Below are 25,742 nucleotides of genomic sequence, written 5' to 3'. Positions count from 1 at the left end.
GTGTCTATGTGACCTGATATAAACAGGTGTGTGTCTATGTGACCTGATATAGACAGGTGTGTCTGTATGACCATATATAGACAGGTGTGTGTCTGTATGACCATATATAGACAGGTGTGTGTCTATGTGACCTGATATAGACAGGTGTGTGTCTATGTGACCTGATATAGACAGGTGTGTCTATGTGACCTGATATAGACAGGTGTGTGTCTATGTGACCTGATATAGATAGGTGTGTCTGTATGACCATATATAGACAGGTGTGTGTCTGTATGACCATATATAGACAGGTGTGTGTCTATGTGACCTGATATAGACAGGTGTGTGTCTGTATGACCATATATAGACAGGTGTGTCTGTATGACCATATATAGACAGGTGTGTGTCTATATGACCATATATAGACAGGTGTGTGTCTGTATGACCATATATAGACAGGTGTGTGTCTGTATGACCTGATATAGACAGGTGTGTGTCTGTATGACCTTATATAGACAGGTGTGTGTCTGTGTGACCTTATATAGACAGGTGTGTGTCTGTATGAGCTTATATAGACAGGTGTGTGTCTTTATGACCTGATATAGACAGGTGTGTGTCTGTGTGACCTGATATAGACATAAGTGTGTGTCTTTATGACCTGATATAGACATAGGTATGTGTATATGTATTAGGGCTGTCCCAAATGATTATTCTTTAAACGATTAATCTAGCTATTATTTTTTCGATTATTCGAATAATCTAACGATTATTTTTTTATTAACCTAACTTTTATTGCAATTATTTTCCAGTCATTTAATATAACAATTTGCACCGTCCAACACACACAGAGTCTGCAGACTACCGCACTGTTGGTGTCAAGATTAAAGTATTCCCAAACTCTGGAGGACCGTGTACGAGCCTTTTTTGCCGCGTGTTGCTCCACACGCTCCGTCGTACTGCTGGTAGACGCCGCCGTGTTGTTCAAATACAGACGCAAATCATTCACGTAGTCAATGACTTCAATTACTTCACCGCGTTGTCCCAGTCCGTGCGCTGCGCTTGTATCCGGGTAAACCAAAGACGATGGATATAAACGGTCCCATTAGAAAGTTCTGGATTTGTTCTATGAACATTTACCCTGTGTGGTTTTACACGACGCGTCGACACTAAAATTCCATGTCGAATAATTTTTATAATGGACAACGTCGATTACGTCGGATAATCGTCCCAGCCCTAATATGTATATATATATATACAGTGCTGCTTGAAAGTATGTGAACGCCTTGAGCAGTTCAGATGTTTCTGTTGTTTACCATGATTTTCTTATTTTATCATCACCAGTTTTTATGTATGAAATGTCAGATATATGTTTCATCAATTGCTTGTACTTGTTTAGTGGAACTTGTTTAAGTAGCCCAAAAACTACATGAAACATGGAATTAGTGTATGTGCAAAAGTAAGTGAATCCCCAGCTGCACGGGTTAAGTCAAGCAGGTAACAGACTCAGGTGAAATACATGTGAGTGCTTAATTAATCATTTCAGTAGACCAATGAAATGAGACAATCTTGGGAAAGGGATTGGCTTGCACTAATTAAAAGAGAGAGGAAACCAACCAAACCAACTTGGTCCCATACACATCAACAATGCCGAGAGGAAAGGAAATATTCGAGGACATGAAGAAGAGGGTAGTGACAGCCCATCAGTCTGGGGAGGGATATAAGACCATCTCCAAAAGATTCCAGCTCAATCCATCGACTGTAAGACAAATAATTTACAAATGGAGGGCCTTCAACATGACAGCAACTCTGCCTAGAAGTGGGTGCCCATCAAAACTATCACCCAGAGCCACCAGAAAAATAATAAATCAGGTAAAGGCCAACCCACACATCACCTCTACAGAGTTGCAGACCTCTCTGGTAGCATCGGGACAAATGTGCATGCGTCTACGATCAGACGACAATTGAATAGCCATGGCATTCATGGGAGGGTTGCTAGAAGGAAGCATCTGCTCTCAAAAAAGAACAAAGCTGCCCGTTTCAACTTTGCCAGAGAGCACTTGGACAAACCAGAGGCCTTCTGGGAGTCCATTCTCTGGACAGATGAGTCTAAAGTAGAGTTATTTGGTCACAATCAAAACCGCCATGTTTGGAGAAAAGCCAACACTGCAAATGAAGAAAAGAACCTCCTGCCAACAGTGAAGCATGGTGGTGGAAATGTGTGGTCTGGGGCTGCTTCTCTGCTTCTGGAACTGGGCGACTCCATATTATCCAAGGAACCATGAATTCTCAGGCATATCAACAAATTCTTGACCAGAATCTCCTGCCATCAGTCAAACAGTTGAAGCTGGGACGAAAATGGATTATGCAACAAGACAATGACCCTAAGCATTCCAGCAAAACTACAAAGGAATGGCTTCAGAGAAAGAGGATTCGTACTCTGGATTGGCCCAGTCAAAGTCCAGATCTAAATCGCGAGACCTGAAGAAGATGGTACATGCCAGATGTCCCTCCAACCTCTCTGAACTGGCTGAGTTCTGCAAGGAGGAGTGGGCAAAAATCCCCATAAGCAGATGCGAGAGACTGGTTAGAGGTTACAGAAGACGTTTGGTTGAAGTAATGGCTGCAAAAGGAGGAGCCACAAGCTACTAATAGAAGGGTTCACATACTTTTGCACGTGTTACATTTTCAGTGTTTGTGAAATAAACCACATTTGTTGAATTACATAATGGAAAAATATCTCTTTTTGTGTGTGTGTCCAGTATTTGGAAAGTGTGCTTTACAAATTAGGATTTGGATGTCTGTTAAATAAGGTTCTTTTAATGTTTTATACAAAAACAGTGACCATGTCTGGAAGGTTCACATACTTTCAAGCAGCACTGTACACATAGGTATGTGTGTGGGTATATATATATATATATATATATATATATATATATATATTTATATATACACACACCTATGTATGTATGTATGTACATATTATATATATATAAATATGTGTGGCTAGATCAGCTGTGCAGTGAACACTTACAGACTACAGACATTAAAAATGAAAATGAGACAAATAGTGAGTTCCACTAACTCTTTCATCCAGGTCTCATGGTCTTTTGTAGTGGATGGAGTTGATCCGTTGTCATGGCTATTACTTACTTACCGACACCTGGTTTAGAGGTTTGGCCCTCTAATGTATGCACTGGGAGCACTGGGAGCACTGGGAGCAGTGTTGATCACACCCTCTTACATTAAATTATGGGTCAGACAGTTTGATCTGAATCTGACATTACAGTGTTTGATAAACGCAGCACAATAAAAACAATAAAACAGACAGAGCTGTCAAACACCGTGTTATATAACATGAATGGATTTGACTGTAATGTAGAACAGTGTTTTGACTGCATCATCATCATCACCATCATCATCATCATCCTCATCCTCCTCTTCTCTTGTCTTTTCCTTCAGCTCCCCATTAAAGTCGGACACCAGAACACCCACACCAAAGTCAGCACAGAGCACAACAAGGAATGTCTGATCAACATCTCCAAGTACAAGTTCTCCCTCGTCATCAGTGGCCTCACCACCATCCTCAAAAATGTGAACAACATGGTGAGTGGGCTTCTTCCTCTCCTGTGAGAGGCGAGAGTCACTGCTGAAAGACTCCCTGGTTGGACCCGCACCTCCTTCACACTGGTGGTGAATGCGAGCTTCACAGTCCTGGTAGTCTCATGTAAACTGCTGCTACACAGTATCTGGACTTAACATTCCTTATTAACACACACAAGGGGTCAGAATATTAGGAACATCTCGGTATATAAAGCAGTTCAGCACAACAAGCTCAAAGCTCAAACAATGACCTGAATGAACAACGAAGACTGAACATTACAGGCATCAGAATAGTCGACTTGAGCTGTTCCTAATAAAGTGGCCACTGAGTGTGAGGTATGATAGTGGATATATGTAGAAGAAAGATGAGGAGGTTGTGGACACATGAGTTCTTGTTTTATTGTTGGCAGACTGAAGTTACACAGTGGTTCCACAGATAAAAATTTGATTCAGGTCGTCCAGACCAAAACAAACAAGGTCAGATAAGACCAGATCCACTAAAACCTGGAGAGTTCCTCCAGTCTATCAAGCCCTTCCAGTTCCTCCAGTCCCCCCAGTCCCCCCAGTCCCCCCAGTCCCTCCAGTCCCTCCAGTCCCCCCAGTCCCCCCAGTCCAGCCAATCCACGAGTAACCATAAATGAAGATGTGTGTGTTCAGTTGAGGCTGTGTCAGATGAGTGCACATGCAGCTTTGGGGGGTGGGAGGCCTTGGTGACAACACTCCCCCTGAGCTTCCTGACTGACTGATGTTTGGTCTGATCATTTCCACAGCGGATATTTGGAGAAGCTTCTGAGAAGAACCTCTACCTCTCCCAGCTCATCATCTTGGACACACTGGAGAAGTGCCTGGCTGGGGTGAGTCTCCCTCTCTGAATCTGATCCAGGTCTTCATGATGAACCCTGGTTTTGTAGCTTGTTACCTGCTGTCCTGCTGCAGCCTCTGGAATCACCCAGACACAGACCTCTGCTAATTTACATATTCTCCATCCATCATGAGGACCAGCAGGTCCAGATTAGTCTAGCATCTGATGAGAAGTGCTCTGAGCTTCCTATACAGGTGAGTGCAGGGTACCTCACTGTGTTAGTGGTGAAAAGGATAGTTCTGTTTTTTTGACATGGGGTTTTGTGAGGTACTCATGCATCAGAATCTGTTCAGTGCTCCCAGTTACCTGCAGAGTGTCAGAGTGATGTGTTGCTGTGGGCGGGGCCACCAGAAAAAAAGGGTTTTAGAGATTTTTAAAAACGCCCACCGAAGTAATCCCAAGTGAAACCATCAATGTTTACGTGGCAGTCGTCACGGTTACCTGTGGTTAATATAAAGTTAAACTCCTGACTGACAGCAGAACTTTATAAAACACTAAAGAACTGTTTAGTGTGGATTGGTGACGTGTGGCTGACACACCTGCTCAGGTCAGTCTGGTTGTTGAGGTGTTGTGATGTAGACCGACTCAGTCAGTGAGAAGATGATTTATTGTTTTATTATTCCTCCACGCCAGCGACAGTCAGTCAGCCACTTTGTTTTCAGGTTGTCTGTCTGTCAGTCTCATTCTCATGGACACAACATCTCAATAACACCTTGACGGAACTTCTTCAAATTTGACACAAACATTCACTAGGAATCAAGGATGAACTAATTAGATTATAATGGTCAAAGGTCATAGGTCAAGGTCACAGTGACCTCACAAAATGCAGTTTTGGCCTTGTGAATGCAATATCTCTGTAACGCCTTGAGGGAATTTCTTAAAATTTGGCACGAACATTCACCTGGATTCAAGGACAAACTGATTAGATTTTGGTAGTCAAAGGTCAAGGTCACCTCAGGAAATACTTTTTAGCTGTAACTCCATTACTTCACACAGTAATGATGAGAATATTTCACACAAATGGATAATATTTTATATGACTGGAGTATCAGAGTGGAGGAGGGGATTCTCGTTTTTGAGACCATGGTTTGTGTCACATTGCTTCAGTAACAAATCTACTGTCCTGTTGCCCTGCTCCACTAAGGAAGACCACATTAGTGAAACAGACCTAGGCCTTGTCCCTGACTGCCTCTCCCCTCTGTTGCCCCCCTCAGCAATCGAAGGACTGCTTACGTCTGGATGAGACCATGCTGGTCAAACAGCTGCTGCCAGAGATCTGCCATTTCATTTACACTTACCGCGAGGGCCACCAGCACGCTGCCGAGCTCCGGGCCTCCGCCTCAGCCGTCCTCTTCTCTCTGAGCTGCAACAACTTCAACGCCGTCTTCAGCCGCATCTCCACCAGGTGGCGCTCTCACTGTACCCAGTACTATACCCAGTCTGTCAGCTCTGTGACATGTGCCGCAGCGGTGCGGTCCTCCTCTGGTGTGATTATATTATATTACAGTGTATGTGTCGGTCTATTAAAAAGACCAGGTTCTAGTGCAACAGTTGAACCACAATTTCAGTTTCAATGCTTTTATGGCACAGTGTACAACGAAATGACGTGTCTCCACTGGTTAATACAGTAACATAACTACAGACAAGTAGGTACATTACATCTGTGTAAATAAACAGAAAACTAACAATAAATAGTACTCAGTTATTATTGCACATAGGTGAATAGAGTTGCACTTATTAGCCTGATATTCAGCAGTTTAATATGCTAATTATACAATTTAATACACAGCATATGAAAATCCTGGGCTTTAATGCTGAGTTTGGTTTAAATTCTAATTTTTGTGTTGAGGGGATAAATACTGAAATGTTCAGGTTTGGACGTTCAGTCGAGTGAGGGAGATGATGTCATGACAAAGCTCCTCCTACAGGCGCCCAGCTGTTTCTGTGGAGCTCTTTGCTGGGTGTTGTCCAGTAGAGTTGAAATGATCAGTCAGTTAATTGATTAGTTGATTGACTTTATTGATTCCAGATTCTCAAATATAGATATTTTCAAACTAAACATCTTTATGTTTTGTAACGTTGGTTGGACAAAACAAGCAATTTAAATATAATTAAGGGCATTTTCACCATTTAAGAATTTTTTATTTTTAACAGATAAAGCATTATATTTTCCCCACCTGTAAATAACCACCTGACCAACAGAGCACTGTAAAACAATATATATTAACCCTCTGAGGTCGTTTCTGTTAATATGCTTGTGATAACACAGCGTAAAAATATGGTTTAAATGTTGTTACAATCTGTAGACTCTCCACTTTCCCTTTCATATTCTTATGAAATTATATGTGACTCATAGGTGGAGCTAGAAGTCCTCTAAACAGGCCTCTAAAATTTTGTAAAAGTAGAGTGACAGACAACACATTGCATTTTAGGCATTTATTATACATTTATCTATTATAGTTTAGGACTTTGGTGAACCAATTTCAAGCACCAAAACAATTCATCCACATCAGTAGATGTTTGTTTTCACAAGAGATTTGAAGAATTTAAAAAAACTGGGCTTCAATTTTTTCAGCTTTTGGGCCAAATTATCTCTTTGCGCAGTGTAAAGAGGGGCTCATTACAGAAAGAGCTGAGATTGTTCTGAAAATTGTGAAACAAACACTTGGGCATTATCTTATACACAAGAAAAAAATTTGAATTCAAGAAAATACCCTCAGATCTCAGAGGGTTAATGTCTGGGAGGGGGGCTGAAATAGATCAGTATGATTGCTCTAATATACTGAGAACATCTAACTGACTGACAGCAACTCCATCCCATTGTCTCCAGCTTTGTATAAGATGTAAGAACATACTGTCATTAAATGAGCAAATACTGGAGGAACATAAGAAGGAAGCCGTCTCCCGTACAGAAGTTAAACGCAGCCTTTGTTGACTGGGACTCTCCTGAAGACCTGAGTTTGTGTCTTGATCTGCAGAGTTCACGTGTGCTTGTTTGTGTGTCGTCAGGCTCCAGGAGCTGACAGTCTGCTCCGAGGACAACGTGGATGTTCACGACATAGAGCTGATGCAATACATCAACGTGGACTGCTCCAAGCTGAAGAGGCTGCTCCAAGGTTCGCTCCTGAGGTTCTTACAGGTTTACTGCCGAGAGGAACCCAGACTTCATGATGGATTCAGGAGCACAACATAACTGTCAAACATTTCAGATGGTTAAAAAACCTGGTCTTCGGGGTTGGCCAATGAGAATCCCACTAGATTGTAACAATGATGGGTGAACATCCATCATTAGGGCTGGGTAAAGAAATGGGTCAGTTCTTGATGTAATGAATTCCTGACCTGTTTGAAAGAAATGATGACGACACTGAGGTGGAGGTTGAACCAGGGTTTGTGTTTGTGATGTTTGTGTTTGTGATGTTTGCTTTCTTTCAGAAACTGTTCTGAAGTTCAGAGCTCTGAAGAAACCCGCCCAGCTCGCAGTCATCAACAGTTTAGAGAAGGTGACTGATCAGCCGGTCTGATTCTGTCCCAAAATGTAACACTTGACATTTAATAGCTCTTACTGTGTTGATGTTAATGTTCTGCTGTTCTGTCTCCAGGCATTTTGGAACTGGGTGGAGAATTACCCCGATGAGTTCACCATGCTGTACCAGCGACCACAGGCAGATATGGCAGGTATGAACTGAACACTTCCATTTGATTGGTGTCTTTGAGATCTCACCTTCTGCCCATAGTCGGATTTGATCAAACTGTAGAAGGACTCCAAGCTTGTCATCAATAATTAAATAAACGTACGTGAAGGCTCTTGTTCAGGGCTTTTATTTTGAAGTTCAATGATAAAATCTTTTCTGATGGTAAACCCATTTGAATCGTCTTGTGTTATACAGTCGAGAAGTATTTGGACAGTTCCATATTTTTGTTCTTCAGCCTCTGTGCTACTGCACATTCAATCTGAAATCAAATGATCAACATAAGGGGCGTCGTGTGGCGTAGTGGTCTAAGCAGGCGCCCCATGTGTAGAGGCTACAGCCCTCGCTGCAGTCGGCCCCAGTTCGAATCCCGCATCGGATGGCCCCTCGCTGCATGTCATTCCCCCTCTTTCTGCCTCCCCGTTTCCTCTCTGTCTCCACTATACTGTCAAATAAAGGCATAAAAAGCCCAAAAAATATACTTAAAAAAAAAAAAAAGATCGACATAAAATTAAAGTCCTAGTTTTAATTTAAGACGGTTTTTCATCAGTATAGAAAGATCTGTGTCAGAGGTGTAGACCAGAAGAGCTCGCCCATGACTCATTGCCATTCAGATTGAGGTGGGGCTGTCTGAGCACAGCTGATAGTCAGCTCTTCAGGTTCATTGAACGTATTCTGATGTTTAATTTGATTTATGATGATGACATTTTGGATGCTCCACAGGATAACTGTCATTAACTCTGTGTGTGTGTGTGTGTGTGTGTGTGCGTGCGTGCGTGCGTGTGCGTGTGCGCACGCGTGTGTGCGCGTGTGTGTGTGTGCATTCAGAAGCTGCAGAGAAGCTGTTTGATTTGGTGGACAGCTTTGCAGAGAGTGCTAAGAGAAAAGCAGCTGTGTGGCCGCTGCAGATCATCCTCCTCATCCTCTGTCCAGAGATCACACACACCATCTCCAAAGACACTGTGGAAGACAGCAAGGCCAACAAGGTACACACATACTGACACACACACACACACACACAGAGCAGAGAGTGACTCAAGCACTCACAAACACCTTCCTGTTTTGCAGAAACTGTTCATGGACAATTTGAGGAAAGCGTTAGCGGGTCAGGGCGGCAGCAAACAGCTGATGGAGAGCGCCGCCATCGCCTGTGTCAAACTCTGTAAAGCCTCCACCTACATCAATTGGGAGGATCACTCCACCATCTTCCTCCTGGTCCAGTCCATCGTCATGGATCTGAAGGTCTGAGCAGTTTCTCGAAACCAGCTCTTGACATGTCTGGGTCATATTGATCACATGAGACGAGATCGTATTGATCACTATCAGCAGATGATTTTTAGAACTGATTGCCATCTTACTAACATCTGTGTATTTATGACATTAAAATAAAGCAATAAATACTGATTTAAGACAAAATAACTGTTCCACTCAGAGCTGAAGAGACTTGAACAGAGAATACCTAACTGGTTTGAATTTAAATTAAATTATTACAAACTGTTGTAACTGGCTCCAATAATTCAGCTGAACATGGAAAGAACCACCTGTTTAAACATATACTTTAGAATGACCTGAAGTGACCTCTGGCCCTCCCTGCCCCATCAGGCTCTGCTGTTCAATCCAGCCAAACCCTTCTGGAGGGGGGCGGGAAGCCAGAGCGCTGACGTGGAGCTGATGATGGACTGCTTTGTTTCCTGTTTCCGCATCAATCCTCACAACAACCAGCACTTTAAGGTGGACAGAGAGACCTGCTGTTATTTGTTTTATAATGTTTCACACAGTTCACAGCGAGGAGCACCTACGTGATGTGACTTACCTGAGTGTCTCCTCCCTGTCCTGCAGGTCTGTTTGGCCTCCGCATCCCCTTCGACTTTTCATTTTGTCCTGGTCAACTCGCTGCACAGAATCATCACTAACGTAAGTCTCACAGCTTGTAATCAGTGTAATAATGATAATATAAATAATAATGGTTAATAGTTTAATGTCGTCTCCTCTCAGTCTCACCTGGACTGGTGGCCGAAGATAGACGCAGTGTACTGCTACTCTGGAGAGCTGCGCTTCATGTTCTCAGACACCCTGAACCGGGTGATCCAAGGCGCAGCCACCCACGCTCCACTGCGCATGACGCCGGTGAGTATGGATGTTATCCTTAATACAGGTGTGAAACCTCAGATGGAGCTGAGGAACACGTTCATCATAATTAGATTCTCGTGAATGAACTGTATTATTACCAACATCCTCTGGACTCTGATGCAGTTTGAACCCCCACCCCCCTCATTGGCTCCTCCCACAGAGTCTGACGTTCAAAGGGAAGATGACCACCAGCCTTAAGTTCAAAGAGAAAGCCACAGACCTGGACACTCGAAGCTACAAGTGCCTCCTACTTGCTCTGGTCAAACTCATCCACGCTGACCCCAAACTCATGTTACATGTGAGTCTGCAGGACATTCACAACATTTACACAACAACAACGTCCACACAACAACAACATTCAGACAACAACATTCACACAACAACATTTACACAACAACAACATTCAGACAACAACATTCACACAACAACATCCACACATCAACAACAAAATTCAGACATCAACAACATTCAGACAACAACAAAATTCAGACATCAACAACATTCAGACAACAACATCCACACAACAACAACATCCACACATCAACATTCAGACGACAACAACAACATTCAGACAACAACATCCACACAACAACAACATCCACACATCAACATTCAGACAACAGCAACATCCAAACAACAACATCCAAACAACAACAACATCCACACAACAACAACATCCACACATCAACATTCAGACAACAACATTCACACAGAAACATTCACACATCAACAACATTCACACATCAACAACATTCACACAACAACATTCACACAAGAACAACATTTACACAACAACATTCACACATCAACAACATTCACACATCAACAACATTCACACATCAACAACATTCACACAACAACATTCACACAACAACATTCAGACAACAACAACATTCACACAAGAACAACATTTACACAACAGCAACATTCACACAACAACATTCACACATCAACAACATTCACACATCAACAACATCCACACATCAACAACATTCACACAACATTCACACAACAGCAACATTCACACAACAACAACATTCACACAACAACATTCAGACAACAACAACATTCACACAAGAACAACATTCACACAACAGCAACATTCACACAACAACATTCACACATCAACAACATTCACACATCAACAACATCCACACATCAACAACATTCACACATCAACAACATTCACACAACAACATTCAGACAACAACAACATTCACACAAGAACAACATTCACACAACAGCAACATTCACACAACAACATTCACACATCAACAACATTCACACATCAACAACATCCACACATCAACAACATTCACACATCAACAACATTCACACAACAACATTCAGACAACAACAACATTCACACAAGAACAACATTCACACAACAACATTCACACAACAGCAACATTCACACAACAACAACATTCACACAACAACATTCATTATCATTTCTTACACTGTTCTTACACACTCATATATTTTATGTCATTTTTCATAATGTTTCTTAGAACTAGAACAATAAAAAAACATTGTGTGTGTTGTGTGTTGTTGTGTTGTTGTGTGTGTTGTTGTGTGTTAGAACCCAGTGAAACAGGCTCCAGAGATGCAGAGCAGCACAGCAGAGCTCATCACCGGCCTGGTGCAGCTGGTGCCTCTGACCAACACCACCCAGCTCTCGCAGGAAGCCATGGAGGTCAGAGACCACGCCCACTGACGCCGCTCACTTTTCACTTTTTATTTTTGTTGCATTAACTTGTTGATTTAACTCTTTGTCTGTGTCCTCCTGTGGCTTCTCTCAGGCTCTGTTAGTCCTTCACCAGCCAGAGACCATTGAGCTGTGGAATCCAGATGCCCCCATAGAGACGTTCTGGGACATCAGGTACTTAACTTTCCTCTCATCCGTCCATGAATAAAGATATAGTCATCAGTCACTGTGGTCTGCTGTGATTGGTCTGGACGATTCACACATTCACACAACAACAACATTCACACAACAACGCCTCTCCATTTTTAATAGTTACTTGTAATGACATTAAACTGGGTGTTGAAAGGGGTTTTTGGGACTGAAGTGTTGATTTGATCCCAGAGAGTTCACTGTGTTCAAACCTTTATGATCACTGAGTCTGACTTCTCCTTCTTGTCCTCAGTTCACAGGTGCTCTTCCTCATCTGTCGGAAACTGATTGGTCAACAGATGGTCAATGGGACAGAGGTTCTGAAATGGCTGAGGGAGATCCTCATCTGCAGAAACAAGTTCCTGCTCAAGAACAAGGTGCAGACCTCAGACCTCCTCAGCATCTTAGTTACAGAGTCACCTGCACACTGAGCAGCGTGGTTCTCATGGTGTGAACCAGATGTTTGGTGCAAATCAGATGTTTGAACCACATGTTTGGAGTAAACCAGATGTTGGTATGAATGTTTGAATGTATGTATGTTTGAACCAAATGTTTGGAGGGAGCCAGATGTTAGAACCAGATGTTTAGAGGGAGCCAGATATTTGAACCAGATCTTTGTCTTAATCCCCATAGAGGTTCTGGATCCGGTCTGGCCTTCCGTCAGTCAATAAACTGTGAGCCAGCTGTTTGACCCAGATGATTGGAGTAAACCAGATGATTGGAGTAAACCAGATGTTTGACCTGGATGTTTGGTGTGAATTCTCAGACAGATTGTGTAAACTGTGAACTGTATCTGGTCCTCGGTGCTGCAGGACTGTGCCACGGTGGGCGGAGGGATCCCGATCTGCCGGCAGGCACAGACAAAGCTGGAGGTGTGTCTCTATATGTTCCTGTGGAGTCCGGACACCGAGGCCGTGCTCGTCGCCATGTCCTGTTTCCGTCACCTCTGTGAGGAGGCCGACATCCGCAGCGCTGCCGACGAGGTGCCCGTCCAAAACATCCTGCCCAACTACGCCACCTTCAGTGAGCTGGCCTCCGTCAGCAACATGATGGGAACAGGTGAGTGCTGCTAGCCTCGCCCTCTGACACCTGAACTTCATCTTCAGTATGACATCTCTCAATGTTCAGCAGCTCACAGTCAGAAGTACAGCTCAGACATATAAACTGTGTTCACTCACACTGAGGACGGACTGGAGGATGTGCTGTGATTGGTCAGTGAGCTCAGCTGCAGCTCTAACAGCTTGCAACTGTTTATTCTTCTGTCCAGATGTTCTGCAGATACAAACACAGACACTGAAGTTCAGCTGTGAAATATCAGACCCTGACTGCAAGTACATGAAGCTGTCAGGGAGGGGAGGACCGAGGGAGGGAGGGGGAGGACCAGGGGAGGGAGGGAGGGAGGGGGAGGACCGAGGGAGGGAGGGGGAGGACCAGGGGAGGACCAGGGGAGGGAGGGAGGGAGGGAGGGGGAGGACCAGGGGAGGACCAGGGGAGGACCAGGGGAGGGAGGGAGGGGGAGGACCAGGGGAGGACCAGGGGATACTGATCTGAAACGATGTTGTTCCAAAGGCCCAAAGAGGGACGACCAAATCCTCCAGACCCCTCATGCAGTCTGACAGATGAATGTGATGGTGCAGGGATAAATCTGTGTCCACATGTCTCTCTGGGCTCAGGTGTGTGTTGATGCCTCCCTGTAGGTAGAGATCTTACAGGTGGTAGTGTTCACACTGTGGCCTCTGGTTTCCACAGGTCGATCCACCTTACAGAAGAGAGTGATGGCCTTGTTAAGGAGGGTGGAGCACCCCACACCAGGAAACATTGAGGTAACATTCAGATGATTTCTTACATGGTATCAATATTCACCTGGTAATGATTGAAACCCTCAGACCTCCAGGTGCATCACACCAGGTGAGCTCTGCTCTGTCTGATATCTGAGTCACGTACAGTTTCTCTTTCCACCTTCAGGCCTGGGAGGACACGTACACTAAATGGGACCAGGCCACAAAACAGATCCTCAACTTTCCCAAGAACAAGGCTGATGATGGACAGGTAAGGATGGTCTGAGCCTGATCACTTGATCAAACACACCTGCTCAGATAGAGGTGAAAGTTAAAGTGGTTACATTGACTGGCCAGGTGGGGGGGCGCCATGGTAACCAGTTCACTCACTTCAGGCTTTTTAAATCATCAGATTAAATATGTTTTAATCACTGACATGTTGACACTGCTCAGGACACCCACTGAGATTAAAGGTGTATGTTACGGTCGTGAACTTTGACACCTGTGAACAACAGTTGTTCTTCTCGTGTGGTGTAACAGCTCAGTTCTGCTTCTCATTCACATGTTTTATTCCCAACAAATTTTAGACGTATGTCTCTGGTGAAACACATCTGTGAACAAAAAGAGACAGAAAGAAAGTGTTGTGTAAAATTGGAGCAAAAACAAAGTGTTGTTTATGTTTTTGTTGTCTATCAGCAAACAGCTGTGAAGTAGCTGTTTACATCTTATTACTACATGTTATTACTACATGTTATTACTACGTGGTAGATTACATGTTATTACTTCATAGTAGATTACATGTTATTACTACATGTTATTACTTCATGGTAGATTACATGTTATTACTACATGTTACTACTACATGGTAGATTACATGTTATTACTCCATGGTAGATTAAATGTTATTACTACATGTTATTACTACATGGTAGATTACATGTTATTACTACGTGGTAGAGTACATGTTATTACTACATGTTATTACAACGTGGTAGATTACATGTTATTACTACATGTTATTACTACGTGGTAGATTACATGTTATTACTAAATGGTAAATTACATGTTATTACTACATGTTATTACTACGTCGTAGATTACGTGTTATTACTACGTTGTAGATTACATGTTATTACTACATGGTAGATTACATGTTATTACTACATGTTATTATTACGTGGTCGATTACATGTTATTACTACGTGGTAGATTAAATGTTATTACTACATGTTATTACTACATGGTAGATTACATGTTATTACTACATGTTATTACTACATGTTATTACTACGTGGTAGATTACATGTTATTACTTTAAAGTAGATTACATGTTATTACTTCATAGTAGATTACATGTTATTACTAAATGGTAGATTACATGTTATTACTACATGTTATTACTACGTTGTAAATTACATGTTATTACTACATGTTATTACTACGTTGTAGATTACGTGTTATTACTACGTTGTAGATTACATGTTATTACTACATGGTAGATTACATGTTATTACTACATGTTATTACTATGTGGTAGATTACATGTTATTACTACATGGTAGATTACATGTTATTACTACATGGTAGATTACATGTTATTACTACATGTTATTACTACGTGGTAGATTACATGTTATTACTACGTGGTAGATTAAATGTTATTACTACATGTTATTACTACATGGTAGATTACATGTTATTACTACATGGTAGATTACATGTTATTACTACATGTTATTACTACGTGGTAGATTACATGTTATTACTTCATAGTAGATTACATGTTATTACCACATGTTATTACTTCATGGTAGATTACATGTTATTACTACATGTTATTACTACGTGGTAGATTACATGTTATTACTACATGTTATTACTACGTGGTAGATTACATGTTATTACTACGTGGTAGATTAAATGTTATTACTACATGTTATTACTACATGTTATTACTACATGTTATTACTACGTGGTAGATTACATGTTATTACTACGTGGTAGATTACATGTTATTACTACGTGGTAGATTAAATGTTATTACTACATGTTATTACTACATGGTAGATTACATGTTATTACTGCATGTTATTACTACGTGGTAGATTACATGTTATTACTAAATGGTAGATTACATGTTATTACTACATGTTATTACTAAGTGGTAGATTACATGTTACTACATGTTATTACTACATGGTAGATTACATGTTATTATTACATGTTATTACTTTAAAGTAGATTACATGTTATTACTACGTGGTAGATTACATGTTATTACTACATGTTATTACTACATGTAGGGCTGGGCGATAAAACGGTAAAAATAATTATCGCGAAATAACTTACCCTTGATTGAAATATAAGACGGTCGATACAACATCGATAGAACCCATTGATCCATGTTTTGACAGACAACACGAACAGCCAATGATAATGAGAGTAACGTTGCGCTGAACCAATCATGTGGCTGGTCAGGTTAGGTTGACACACACAGTGCAGAGCGTTAGAGTAACAGCCGGTATCGGCACACGTGCAGATGTCTGGGCTCCTGCAGCCGTGCCCACCAGTACGTCAAGAGTGGGAGAGAGATAAAAGAGAAGATGAACTCGAGCGACAGCGCTACCGAAGAAGACACGCCAATGGACAAAGCCCAAGGCTCAAAAGACCAGGATATCGTTGAAAAGAAAAGAAGGGTCAGAGGAATTCTGTAGTGTGGAGATACTTTGGCTGATTAAAGTGGGATAAGAAGCAGAGCATTGTGTCGAAAGCATGTTCCCACAAAGACAGTAGAGACCACTGATCTGTTTTACCATCTGAAGCAGTGCCATCCTCTCCAGCACGCACAATGCAAGACTTTACAGTCCCATATGAAGCTTTTGATGGTCAATGTTAAGACTTTAGTTTATAATATATACATATTTAATTTATTTGAAATACAGTTGTATAATGTTCTACAGTATATTTGTCATGTTCAACTTCTGACAGAAAAAGGGTTAGAACCAAAATTAACCTGATGATATCTTCACATCTCACTGAGGAGTAAAAAAGAGCCTTTGGGCATTTTTGCCTTTCTTCAGATAATGAAGTGAGAGAGAGAGAGACAGGATAGTCAGGGAGAGAGAGAGGGGATGACATGCAGCAAAGGGCCACAGGTCGGATACTGTGTTTGGGACTAAGCCCATGTGGTGCGCGCTCCACCAGCTGAGCTGCCAAGGCGCCCTGAAGGGAACCTTCATGATATATATCGATATCTACTGATATGGAAAACATTATCGTGATAAGCCCTAACTACATGGTAGATTACATATTATTACTACTAATACTTATATCGTTATTATATTATTATAATATCATTATTCATATTAGTATAGTGTCATTATTATAATGTTATTATATCATGTCTGAGTCCAGAGGAAGACGAGTTTCAGGCTAACAGAGGGGGTCAGTGGTTGGGTGTTGGGAGAAGTGGTTTCTGTCTGCTGGTTGGTGGACTGCTGCTGCTCAGTGTCTCTGTCCCTCCACAGCAGGAGTGGATCAACATGACCGGCTTCCTGTGTGCTCTGGGCGGGGTGTGTCTCCAGCAGCGCAGCACCCCCGGCCCGGCCACCTACAGCCCACCTATGGGCCCCGTGAATGAGCGCAAACACTCCATGATCTCCATGGGCCCCTGCGAGGGGTCCAACCCCGTGGCCTCGGCCTCATCCTGCTCCTCGTCGGCCTCCAGCGAGACGCCCGTCAGCCGCTTCCTGGACCGGCTGCTGGCCCTGCTCGTGTGTGGACATGACAGGGTTGGCCTCCATGTTCGCACCAACGTCAAAGACCTGCTGGGGCTGGAGCTCAGCCCCGCCCTCTACCCCATGCTCTTCAACAAGCTGAGGAACAGCATCGGCAAGTTCTTCGACACACAGGGACCGGTGAGTGACCCTGAACCAGGTCTTCAGTTTGTACCAGACTGATGTGAATCCACTGGACCTGATGAGTGCAGTGAGTTTTATTCTCAGCTCTGTGCTCCTCTGTATCATAACCCTAACCCTCAACATCACGTATGTTAACTGTCGCATAGCAAGAATATGGCTACATATATGTATATGTGTGTGTGTGTGTGTGTGTGTGTGTGTGTAATATGTGTATATGTATATGGCTTATGGCTGTATACATAGATGTATAGCTCTGCAATGAATAGGCCTCTAACGGAGGAACGAGTGTTGAACAGTTAAAAGATAGGCGTGTTGGATAGGCTGTTCTCTATGGCTTTGAAAGTTGTATTTGGACTTGGATACAGTTACCAGACTATGGTTTCCCGTGGTGAATGGGTGAGTAGATGATGCATTTTTCATCCATTTGGACCTTTCAAGTTAACATGAAGATTCGCTTTTAGAAACCATTAGATTTGGTGTTTCTGTCTGAAACGTGTTGCAGTATGTGTCACTGCCGTCATCCATCTGGCCTGTAGCCTGCAGCTAACCTCAAACACATTTCAGGCACAGAAATTGTCCTTGCTTTAAGCCCTGTATGTATGTGTATGTGTATGTGTATATATATATATATATATATATATATATACGTGTATATATGTGTGTATATATATATTTATGTGTGTGTGTAACCCATTTATGTGTCTATGTGAGGTGACCTCAGTGCTTGTCCTGTTTCCAGGTTCCCATCAATGACACTAACACCCAGTTTGTGGAGCAGACCATCGCCATCATGAAGAACCTGCTGGATAACCACACAGAGGGCAGCTCAGAACACCTGGGGCAGGCCAGCATCGAGACCATGATGCTCAACCTGGTCAGGTCAGGACCGCTGGTCTGAACCAGCAGAGCAGATAAACGTTGTGGTGGTTTGGGCAACACCCTGTGGTGACAGCTTGGAGTGCTTAACACTGTGCAGTGACTTGTCTGTATCTCAGAAGTGTTAATTAAAAAACAAATCGGAGTCAGAGTCTGACACTTACTCACCTGTACTGAACAGAGTCTGAGTCAGCTGTGCTCCTTCCCCTCAGGTATGTGCGAATCCTGGGCAACGTGGTCCACGCGATCCAGATCAAAACCAAGCTGTGCCAACTGGTTGAGGTGATGATGGAGAGAAGAGACGACCTGTCCTTCTGCCAGGAGATGAAGTTCAGGTGAGTGACTGCAGCCGGTGGGCGGGGAGTCACAGGTACTCAGGTGTTAATTGTCTCTGTGATACTGTAGGAACAAGATGGTGGAGTACCTGACAGACTGGGTGATGGGGACATCCAACCAAGCTGCTGATGATGACATCAAGTGCCTGACGAGGTGCAACTCTGTCACATGTACTCAACTAATGCACTCTAAGGAACCGAAAGAGCCCTCCCTCACTGTTTCCTTCTGTGTGTGTGTGTGTGTGTGTGTGTGTGTGTGTGTGTGTGTGTGTGTGTGTGTGTGTGTGTGTGTGTGTGTGTGTGTGTGTGTGTGTGTGTGTGTGTGTGTGTGTGTGTGTGTGTGTGTGTGTGTGTGTGTGTGCGCGTGTGTGTGCGCGTCTGTGCGCGTGTGTGTGCGCGCGTGCGTGTGCAGGGACCTGGACCAGGCCAGTATGGAGGCCGTAGTGTCTCTGTTAGCTGGTCTTCCTCTGCAGCCGGAGGAGGGGGACGGAGTAGAACTGATGGAGGCCAAGTCTCAGCTCTTCCTCAAGTAAGAACATACTGTCTGTGTCTGTAGCACTTGAGCCTGAACTCACCTGAGTCATTTAGAGATGATGTTAAAGGAGCAGAGTCCTGCTGAACACTGAAGAATGTTGAACAATGAGCTCAGTGTGAAATGTGTTTAAGTCACATGTTTAAACTTGTCGAGGACAGTCGCTCTATAGAATCATCAGCCACTGAAATCTGTCACTTTACTTGCCTGCAGTCCTGCACATGCTCAGTAGACACCCTATTACCTGTACACATGGAAGAGAAATCAGGTTTCCCCTTCCTGGATCACAGTAACCAAGTGATATAAGTGCCTTTTAAATACACTGACTGTGTGTAGAAATGCTGCATCATGGGATATCTGAGCAGAAGAAGAGGCCTCTCTAATGCATGATCTGTTGTTGTGCAGGTACTTCACTCTGTTCATGAACCTGTTGAACGACTGCAGTGAGGTGGAGGACGAGGGTCAGGTGGTGGGGGGTCGAAAGAGAGGGATGTCTCGCCGCTTGGCCTCGCTCCGACACTGCACCGTCCTGGCCATGTCCAACCTGCTCAACGCTAACGTGGACAGCGGCCTCATGCACTCCATCGGTAAGTCGGCCACAGAATCAGATAAGCTGACTGTGAGGAGCTCTGCAGTTTTCCCATGAGCACCAGTGTTGATGTCTTCCTCTCCAGGTCTGGGCTACCACAAAGACCTGCAGACCCGAGCCACCTTCATGGAGGTGCTGACCAAGATCCTGCAGCAGGGAACGGAATTCGACACGCTGGCAGAGACGGTGCTGGCCGACCGCTTCGAGCGGCTGGTGGAGCTGGTCACTATGATGGGAGACCAGGGAGAGCTGCCCATCGCCATGGCGCTGGCTAACGTGGTTCCTGGGTCTCAGTGGGTGTGTACCACATCATTATGAATGATTCTCCGACACGTCCTCTCGGCTGCAGCCGCTTTTATCTACATAGAACCAGAAGTTCTCTCAGAACCAGGTCTCCTTACAGACCTGGTTCTGACTCCAGACTCACAAAGCTCTGTAGATTCATGACTGAAACTACCTGAACACACAAAACCAGAATTATTCATACGGATTATTTTGGTTGGAATTATAAAGTAGTGCGTTCACATGGTTCCTCTTTATAAATCTCACTCATGTGAACGAGCCTAATTTCCACTCCCACAATACTCCATAAATGATGAAGACTCTCCCTTAATCAATCAGTTTGTATAGAAACAAGTGATGAGACACAGAGAGGAAACAAACTGAGGGGAAAACATCATCAGTTACTGTAGAGTCTGTTTCACTCTGAGCTTCTTTTATTATGACTAGAGAGAGTTAACGAGGCTCCAGAGGCTCCGACACTGAGATCAGTCAATATTAAAATAGTATCAAACAGTTTCACAACGACAGACAAACAATAATAAAGACATTAAATACAAACACAATTATTTTATGTTTATGAAATTTAAAATTGTAAAATTTATACTGATGATAATGAATGAAGCTCCGTGAAGTTTTAATTTCTGTTAAATTACGGGTCTCGTTTTATTTCGTATTTTCAATATAACTTGGATCACTATGGAAAGCGTGTGTTCACATGGTCACAGGAACGATTGAGGTCACACTCTGTGTTTATAAAGACCAGTCTATGTGCGGGAAATGATGTACTCATGTTTTTGTGTGTATGCATCATTTATGCATCTGGACCCAGGTGTAGACCGTCTCTTTATAATTTTACTACAGACACCAGCAGCTTCCCGTGAGCAGGAGCTGCTGGCAGTGGCGCAGGTAGAAACCTGAGAGATTAAAACCAATCATAAGAATAGTAGCAGTGGGTGTGGAACAGGATCAGGGTCTACAGTCTCAGATAGGAAGAACAGATCTACAGAGAGAGAGGGAGAAGGAACATGTGTTAATGTGTTGAATGAGAACAGATGGAGTTTTATTCCAGCACATTACATGAGAACAAAGAGCTCATTTATATGTTACTACGCTGCAGCAACACATAAATGTAATTTTTATAAATCAGATTTTTTTTGTCACGTGTCTCTCAGGACGAGTTGGCCCGAGTCCTGGTGACGCTGTTCGACTCCCGCCACCTCCTCTACCAGCTGCTGTGGAACATGTTCTCTAAAGAGGTGGAGCTGGCCGACTCCATGCAGACTCTGTTCAGAGGAAACAGCCTGGCCAGTAAAATAATGACCTTCTGTTTCAAGGTAGAAACACAGCAGCGGCTCCGTCATGACACGGCTACAGGTTCACGGCATCAGGTAACTTCCTGACCCTGTTTATATGATTCCAGGTGTACGGAGCAGCGTACCTGCAGAAGCTCCTGGAGCCTTTATTAAGAGGTGTCATCACCACTCCTGAACACATCAGCTTTGAGGTGGACCCCACCAGGTGAGAACCTTTGCTCTGACAGCATGAGGTGTTCATTCTGTCACACTGAGGTACTTCATGATGTTTAGTACAATGAGTGACTCTTTATGTAATACATGTATTCACAGCAGCTGTTGATATTTGAATCATGCTTTTTTTGAAAAAAGATGTCCCTTCCCCACCCAGCACCATCCCCCAGACTGTACAAATAATCACATTAAAGTGCTGCTGAGGTTAGGGTGAGAATGACCAGCAGAGGGCAGCATTACAGCACAGAGGACACACACTGTTCAACCCAAGCCAGGGATGAACCAGTTAACCTTGACTCTACTTTTCCTGTCATTTATGTTATGGAAGGTACAACCATACTGTGGCTGGGTGATATAGTTTAGATCAATATTAATCAATATTACAAGAAATTTTACTAAACTAATAAATAAAATGATAGAATCAACAGGAGTATTTCTTCAGTGTATGGTTACACTGTCCAATATGATGTAAATGATCACATTCATTTATGGGGAACTGTGTCAATGTTTTGACTAAATTCATACTTTATGAAGTTCTTTGGTTATGATTAGATTTGAAGCATTAATGTTTAAAAGGCTCATCAGCAGACACCTGAACTATAATATGTAACATTATTAAGTCAATTTGATTTATACACTGTGAAATCATAAGACGTTTACTCAGTCTAAACTGGACTACATGAATACTTTATATGACTTTAATGTAAACACTGACAAGAGGTCTGTTGTTACTGACGCCTGTCTGACTCCTCAGAGGTTAATCCCTCCTGGTCCTGGTCTTTGAACATAAGGTCTCTTGTGTCTCTCATCAGGCTGGAACAAGGCGAGAACCTGGAGGAGAACCAGAGGAACCTGCTGCAGATCACTGAGCGTTTCTTCCAGGCCATCATCGGTTCATCCAGCGAGTTCCCTCCACAGCTCCGCAGCGTCTGCCACTGTCTCTACCAGGTAGGACCCCCCGACCCCCCACCATGGCCCCCAGCTGCTCACCCAGCCTCTCCCCCCTTACCTGTGTGTTACCTGTGTGTGTGCAGTGTCACTTACACTCTCTGAGCTCTCCTGCTCTCTACACTCTGCTTCACTGATGCATTAAGACCTTTGTGTTTGGTCATGTCATGACACAACAGCTTCACCTGCTCAGTCTTTACCTGAGACACTAAAACTGAACCAGCAGCTGTTTTTTTAGCTTTTGCCATCATCAAATTTCATGGTGTATTCACTTCACTGTAGTTCACCAGAGGTTTAGGCAGTCTGCAAACAGTTGAAAGTATGGTGGGAGCTGGACCTTTGGTTGTTATGGCCACAGATAACTGCAGAGGTACAGAAGGTACTTTCCACTTCTTGTTGTTGAGTATCGTGAGCCCTCTGCCCCTTCGAGAGGCACAGGGTCGACAGAGGTAAAGAAACCCAGGTGAAAGAGTTTGATGGAGCTGTGAAAAGTTGTTCAGCTGTTGTCAGGTCTCGGCCATCTGTCATTAGGTCGTAGAGTAGAGGAGCTTTGTTGGTTAGAGAGCGGATGTTAAATAACCCAAAGGTAAGATTGTTTTGCCGGGTGTTGCACCAGCCGACCTAGCTAGCCTAGCTAGGCTAGCATGCTGTGAGCAGCATTCTGTCCTGGTTCCCTCAGAGGTGCTGTTGTCCAGTTAAAACTGATCAGTACTACACTGACAGCTAATAATAACTGACAGTATCTTTCACAGTGACTGATCATCTGATCACAACATATTGATTAAATACTTATCACTATTTCTTCAATCCCAGTGTGATACATTGAAACTTTACAGTTAAAAACGTGAGCGATCCTCAGTTACTAAGGAAACCAGCAAATATTTAAGAACATTTAATCTTCTCATCATTAATTGTTTCAGGCTGATGTAGAAATATTACAGTGGGGCAGAGTCGCATTGACGTGTGGAGTTGGCGTGTTAGAAACAAAGACGAAGCTGCTCGGCTGATCACACACCTTATATACAGTATAGTAACTGATCAGAACACATCCACATACAGACCCCATGTTAAACCAGGTGAAGGTGAGTCTCACTGATGATGGCAAAAACTAGTAAAATGAGGCTCTGCTTTTGTTGCCAGGTAAAATTTTCCCAGTGGATGATTCTCAAACAGGTGAGACTGAGAACTGTGATCACACCTAATCGTTTGATCACCACGGAGTAGACTGGTTCTGCTGTGTCTCTGTTTCCCGCCTCTGTCTGTCACATCATCTGATCATGATCTCACAAGCCTTCATCAGTCTTTAAGGAGCATTTAGTGCCTTTATTATTATTATTATTATTATTATTATTATCATTATTATATATATATATATATATTTAGTGGATGTGGACCTGAAGACCACATCCACTACACATGAAACACAAAGTGGCTGTGCAGGTTTGATTTTACAACATGATGTGATGGACTCTGTTATTTCACCCACCTTAAAGCTCCTCCAGTATAAAGGTGTGTGTCCATGTGTAGTGTGATTATAGATCAGGTCTAGCTTCTATATTAATACTGTGAAAGTATCAAAGCCTCAGTCCACAGAGAAATGCACACAGCCTGTATTCAGAAACTGAGCCTTAAAACCAGCCGTCACGACTTCTGGAACTTTGTGATGTCACAACAAAGCAGTCACCAAGCCCCGCCCACCTGGACCCACCATCCAAACCTTGCAGGATTTGGTTTCTCTGAGTGTTTTTACCTGAAATCTGCTTTATTTTTATTGGATCTATGTTAAGACCTCTTGTGTTTTGTTCTTCTCTTACTTTTAATTTGCTGTCTTCATTTCCTGTTTCATAATCATGTTTTATGAGTTGGACTTGCACTGAAAACCAGCTGTTACTGTGGCTGTGTGTGGACTCATAATTACATGATGTCCCTAGACCATCCACTCACCCTATTCCAGTCTTGCGGTCCCAGCTGTCCCATCACCCCCCTTTCTGATGTCCCTGCTGGTGTCAGAATCTCCACACACACTGGAAGTGTTGTGGTTCGTTCGGAGGGTCTAGCAGCTGAGGAGAGTGAGCTAGAGGCTCATTAGACCTGGATGATGGAACACCATGGATGGTCAACCCGACACTGCCAGATTATCCAGGGGTTTGCACCACAACCAGGTCCGAGCTCCACACCAACCCAACCCAGAGCATTTTAGTTTGACATCGGTCCGTCTCATATCACTGACTGACCATCAACAAGTTTTACCAAGCTACAGTAGTTATCGATCACATCCATCTGACAGACAGCAGAGTCCAGCCTGAGGGGCCGGCAGGTCAGCAGGTCTACTTGTAAAATGACAGGTTTCATTAAGGTTGTTAAAAACATTTACGTCCCGAGCTGTCCCAGGCCGAAAGAGGTTTATAGTCTCCAGCATGTTCTGGGTGGACCCGGGGCCTCATACCAGGAGGATCCTGATTAAATCCACTCACAGCACCTTCAGATGTCTGAGCTTCTCCCCTCAGCAGAGTCACTGCCAAAGCTCATGAACCACAGGTGAGCACTGGCACGTAGACTGATTTCCAGCTTAGCTCTCTTCACCAAACCGGTCCAGTGTAACACCCACGTTCCTGTGGACACCGGTCCATCCTGCTCCGTTTGAGCCTGACTGTGAACAAGTCTTGATGGTTAAACTCTCCCAGTGCACAGGGAGCAGGGACCCAGGACTCTGGTCCAGCTGCTCCACACTCAACTGTAAACTGTTCTGGTCCAACCTAGATGTGAGGGTGCGATGAATCCAACAGAATCGGACCACAC

General features: G+C 43.4%; 1 protein-coding gene across 3 annotated transcripts in view; it reads left to right on the top strand.

Moving 5' to 3' along the window:
* LOC130168224 (neurofibromin) overlaps positions 1-25,742 on the top strand; it is a 73,067-nt gene that overhangs the window by 8,660 nt on the left and 38,665 nt on the right. For 2 of the 3 annotated variants that reach the window (XM_056374913.1, XM_056374911.1), the window contains exons 2-29: positions 3,439-3,582; positions 4,350-4,433; positions 5,656-5,846; positions 7,451-7,557; positions 7,874-7,941; positions 8,041-8,116; positions 8,959-9,116; positions 9,199-9,372; positions 9,733-9,861; positions 9,970-10,044; positions 10,126-10,257; positions 10,421-10,558; positions 11,843-11,956; positions 12,063-12,142; positions 12,411-12,534; positions 12,970-13,216; positions 13,907-13,980; positions 14,123-14,206; positions 17,463-17,852; positions 18,595-18,734; positions 18,944-19,066; positions 19,137-19,220; positions 19,479-19,595; positions 20,004-20,185; positions 20,273-20,484; positions 21,642-21,803; positions 21,890-21,987; positions 22,808-22,943. In XM_056374913.1, coding sequence (XP_056230888.1) covers positions 3,439-3,582; positions 4,350-4,433; positions 5,656-5,846; positions 7,451-7,557; positions 7,874-7,941; positions 8,041-8,116; positions 8,959-9,116; positions 9,199-9,372; positions 9,733-9,861; positions 9,970-10,044; positions 10,126-10,257; positions 10,421-10,558; positions 11,843-11,956; positions 12,063-12,142; positions 12,411-12,534; positions 12,970-13,216; positions 13,907-13,980; positions 14,123-14,206; positions 17,463-17,852; positions 18,595-18,734; positions 18,944-19,066; positions 19,137-19,220; positions 19,479-19,595; positions 20,004-20,185; positions 20,273-20,484; positions 21,642-21,803; positions 21,890-21,987; positions 22,808-22,943 — 3,843 coding nt within the window. The remainder of the gene's footprint in view (positions 1-3,438; positions 3,583-4,349; positions 4,434-5,655; positions 5,847-7,450; positions 7,558-7,873; positions 7,942-8,040; positions 8,117-8,958; positions 9,117-9,198; positions 9,373-9,732; positions 9,862-9,969; positions 10,045-10,125; positions 10,258-10,420; positions 10,559-11,842; positions 11,957-12,062; positions 12,143-12,410; positions 12,535-12,969; positions 13,217-13,906; positions 13,981-14,122; positions 14,207-17,462; positions 17,853-18,594; positions 18,735-18,943; positions 19,067-19,136; positions 19,221-19,478; positions 19,596-20,003; positions 20,186-20,272; positions 20,485-21,641; positions 21,804-21,889; positions 21,988-22,807; positions 22,944-25,742) is intronic. The other variant, XM_056374912.1, reaches the window with a different exon arrangement.

Source organism: Seriola aureovittata, chromosome 4 (assembly GCF_021018895.1).
Source record: "Seriola aureovittata isolate HTS-2021-v1 ecotype China chromosome 4, ASM2101889v1, whole genome shotgun sequence".
Taxonomy (NCBI): Eukaryota; Metazoa; Chordata; class Actinopteri; order Carangiformes; family Carangidae; genus Seriola; species Seriola aureovittata.
This window is presented reverse-complemented; position numbering and strand designations above follow the sequence as displayed.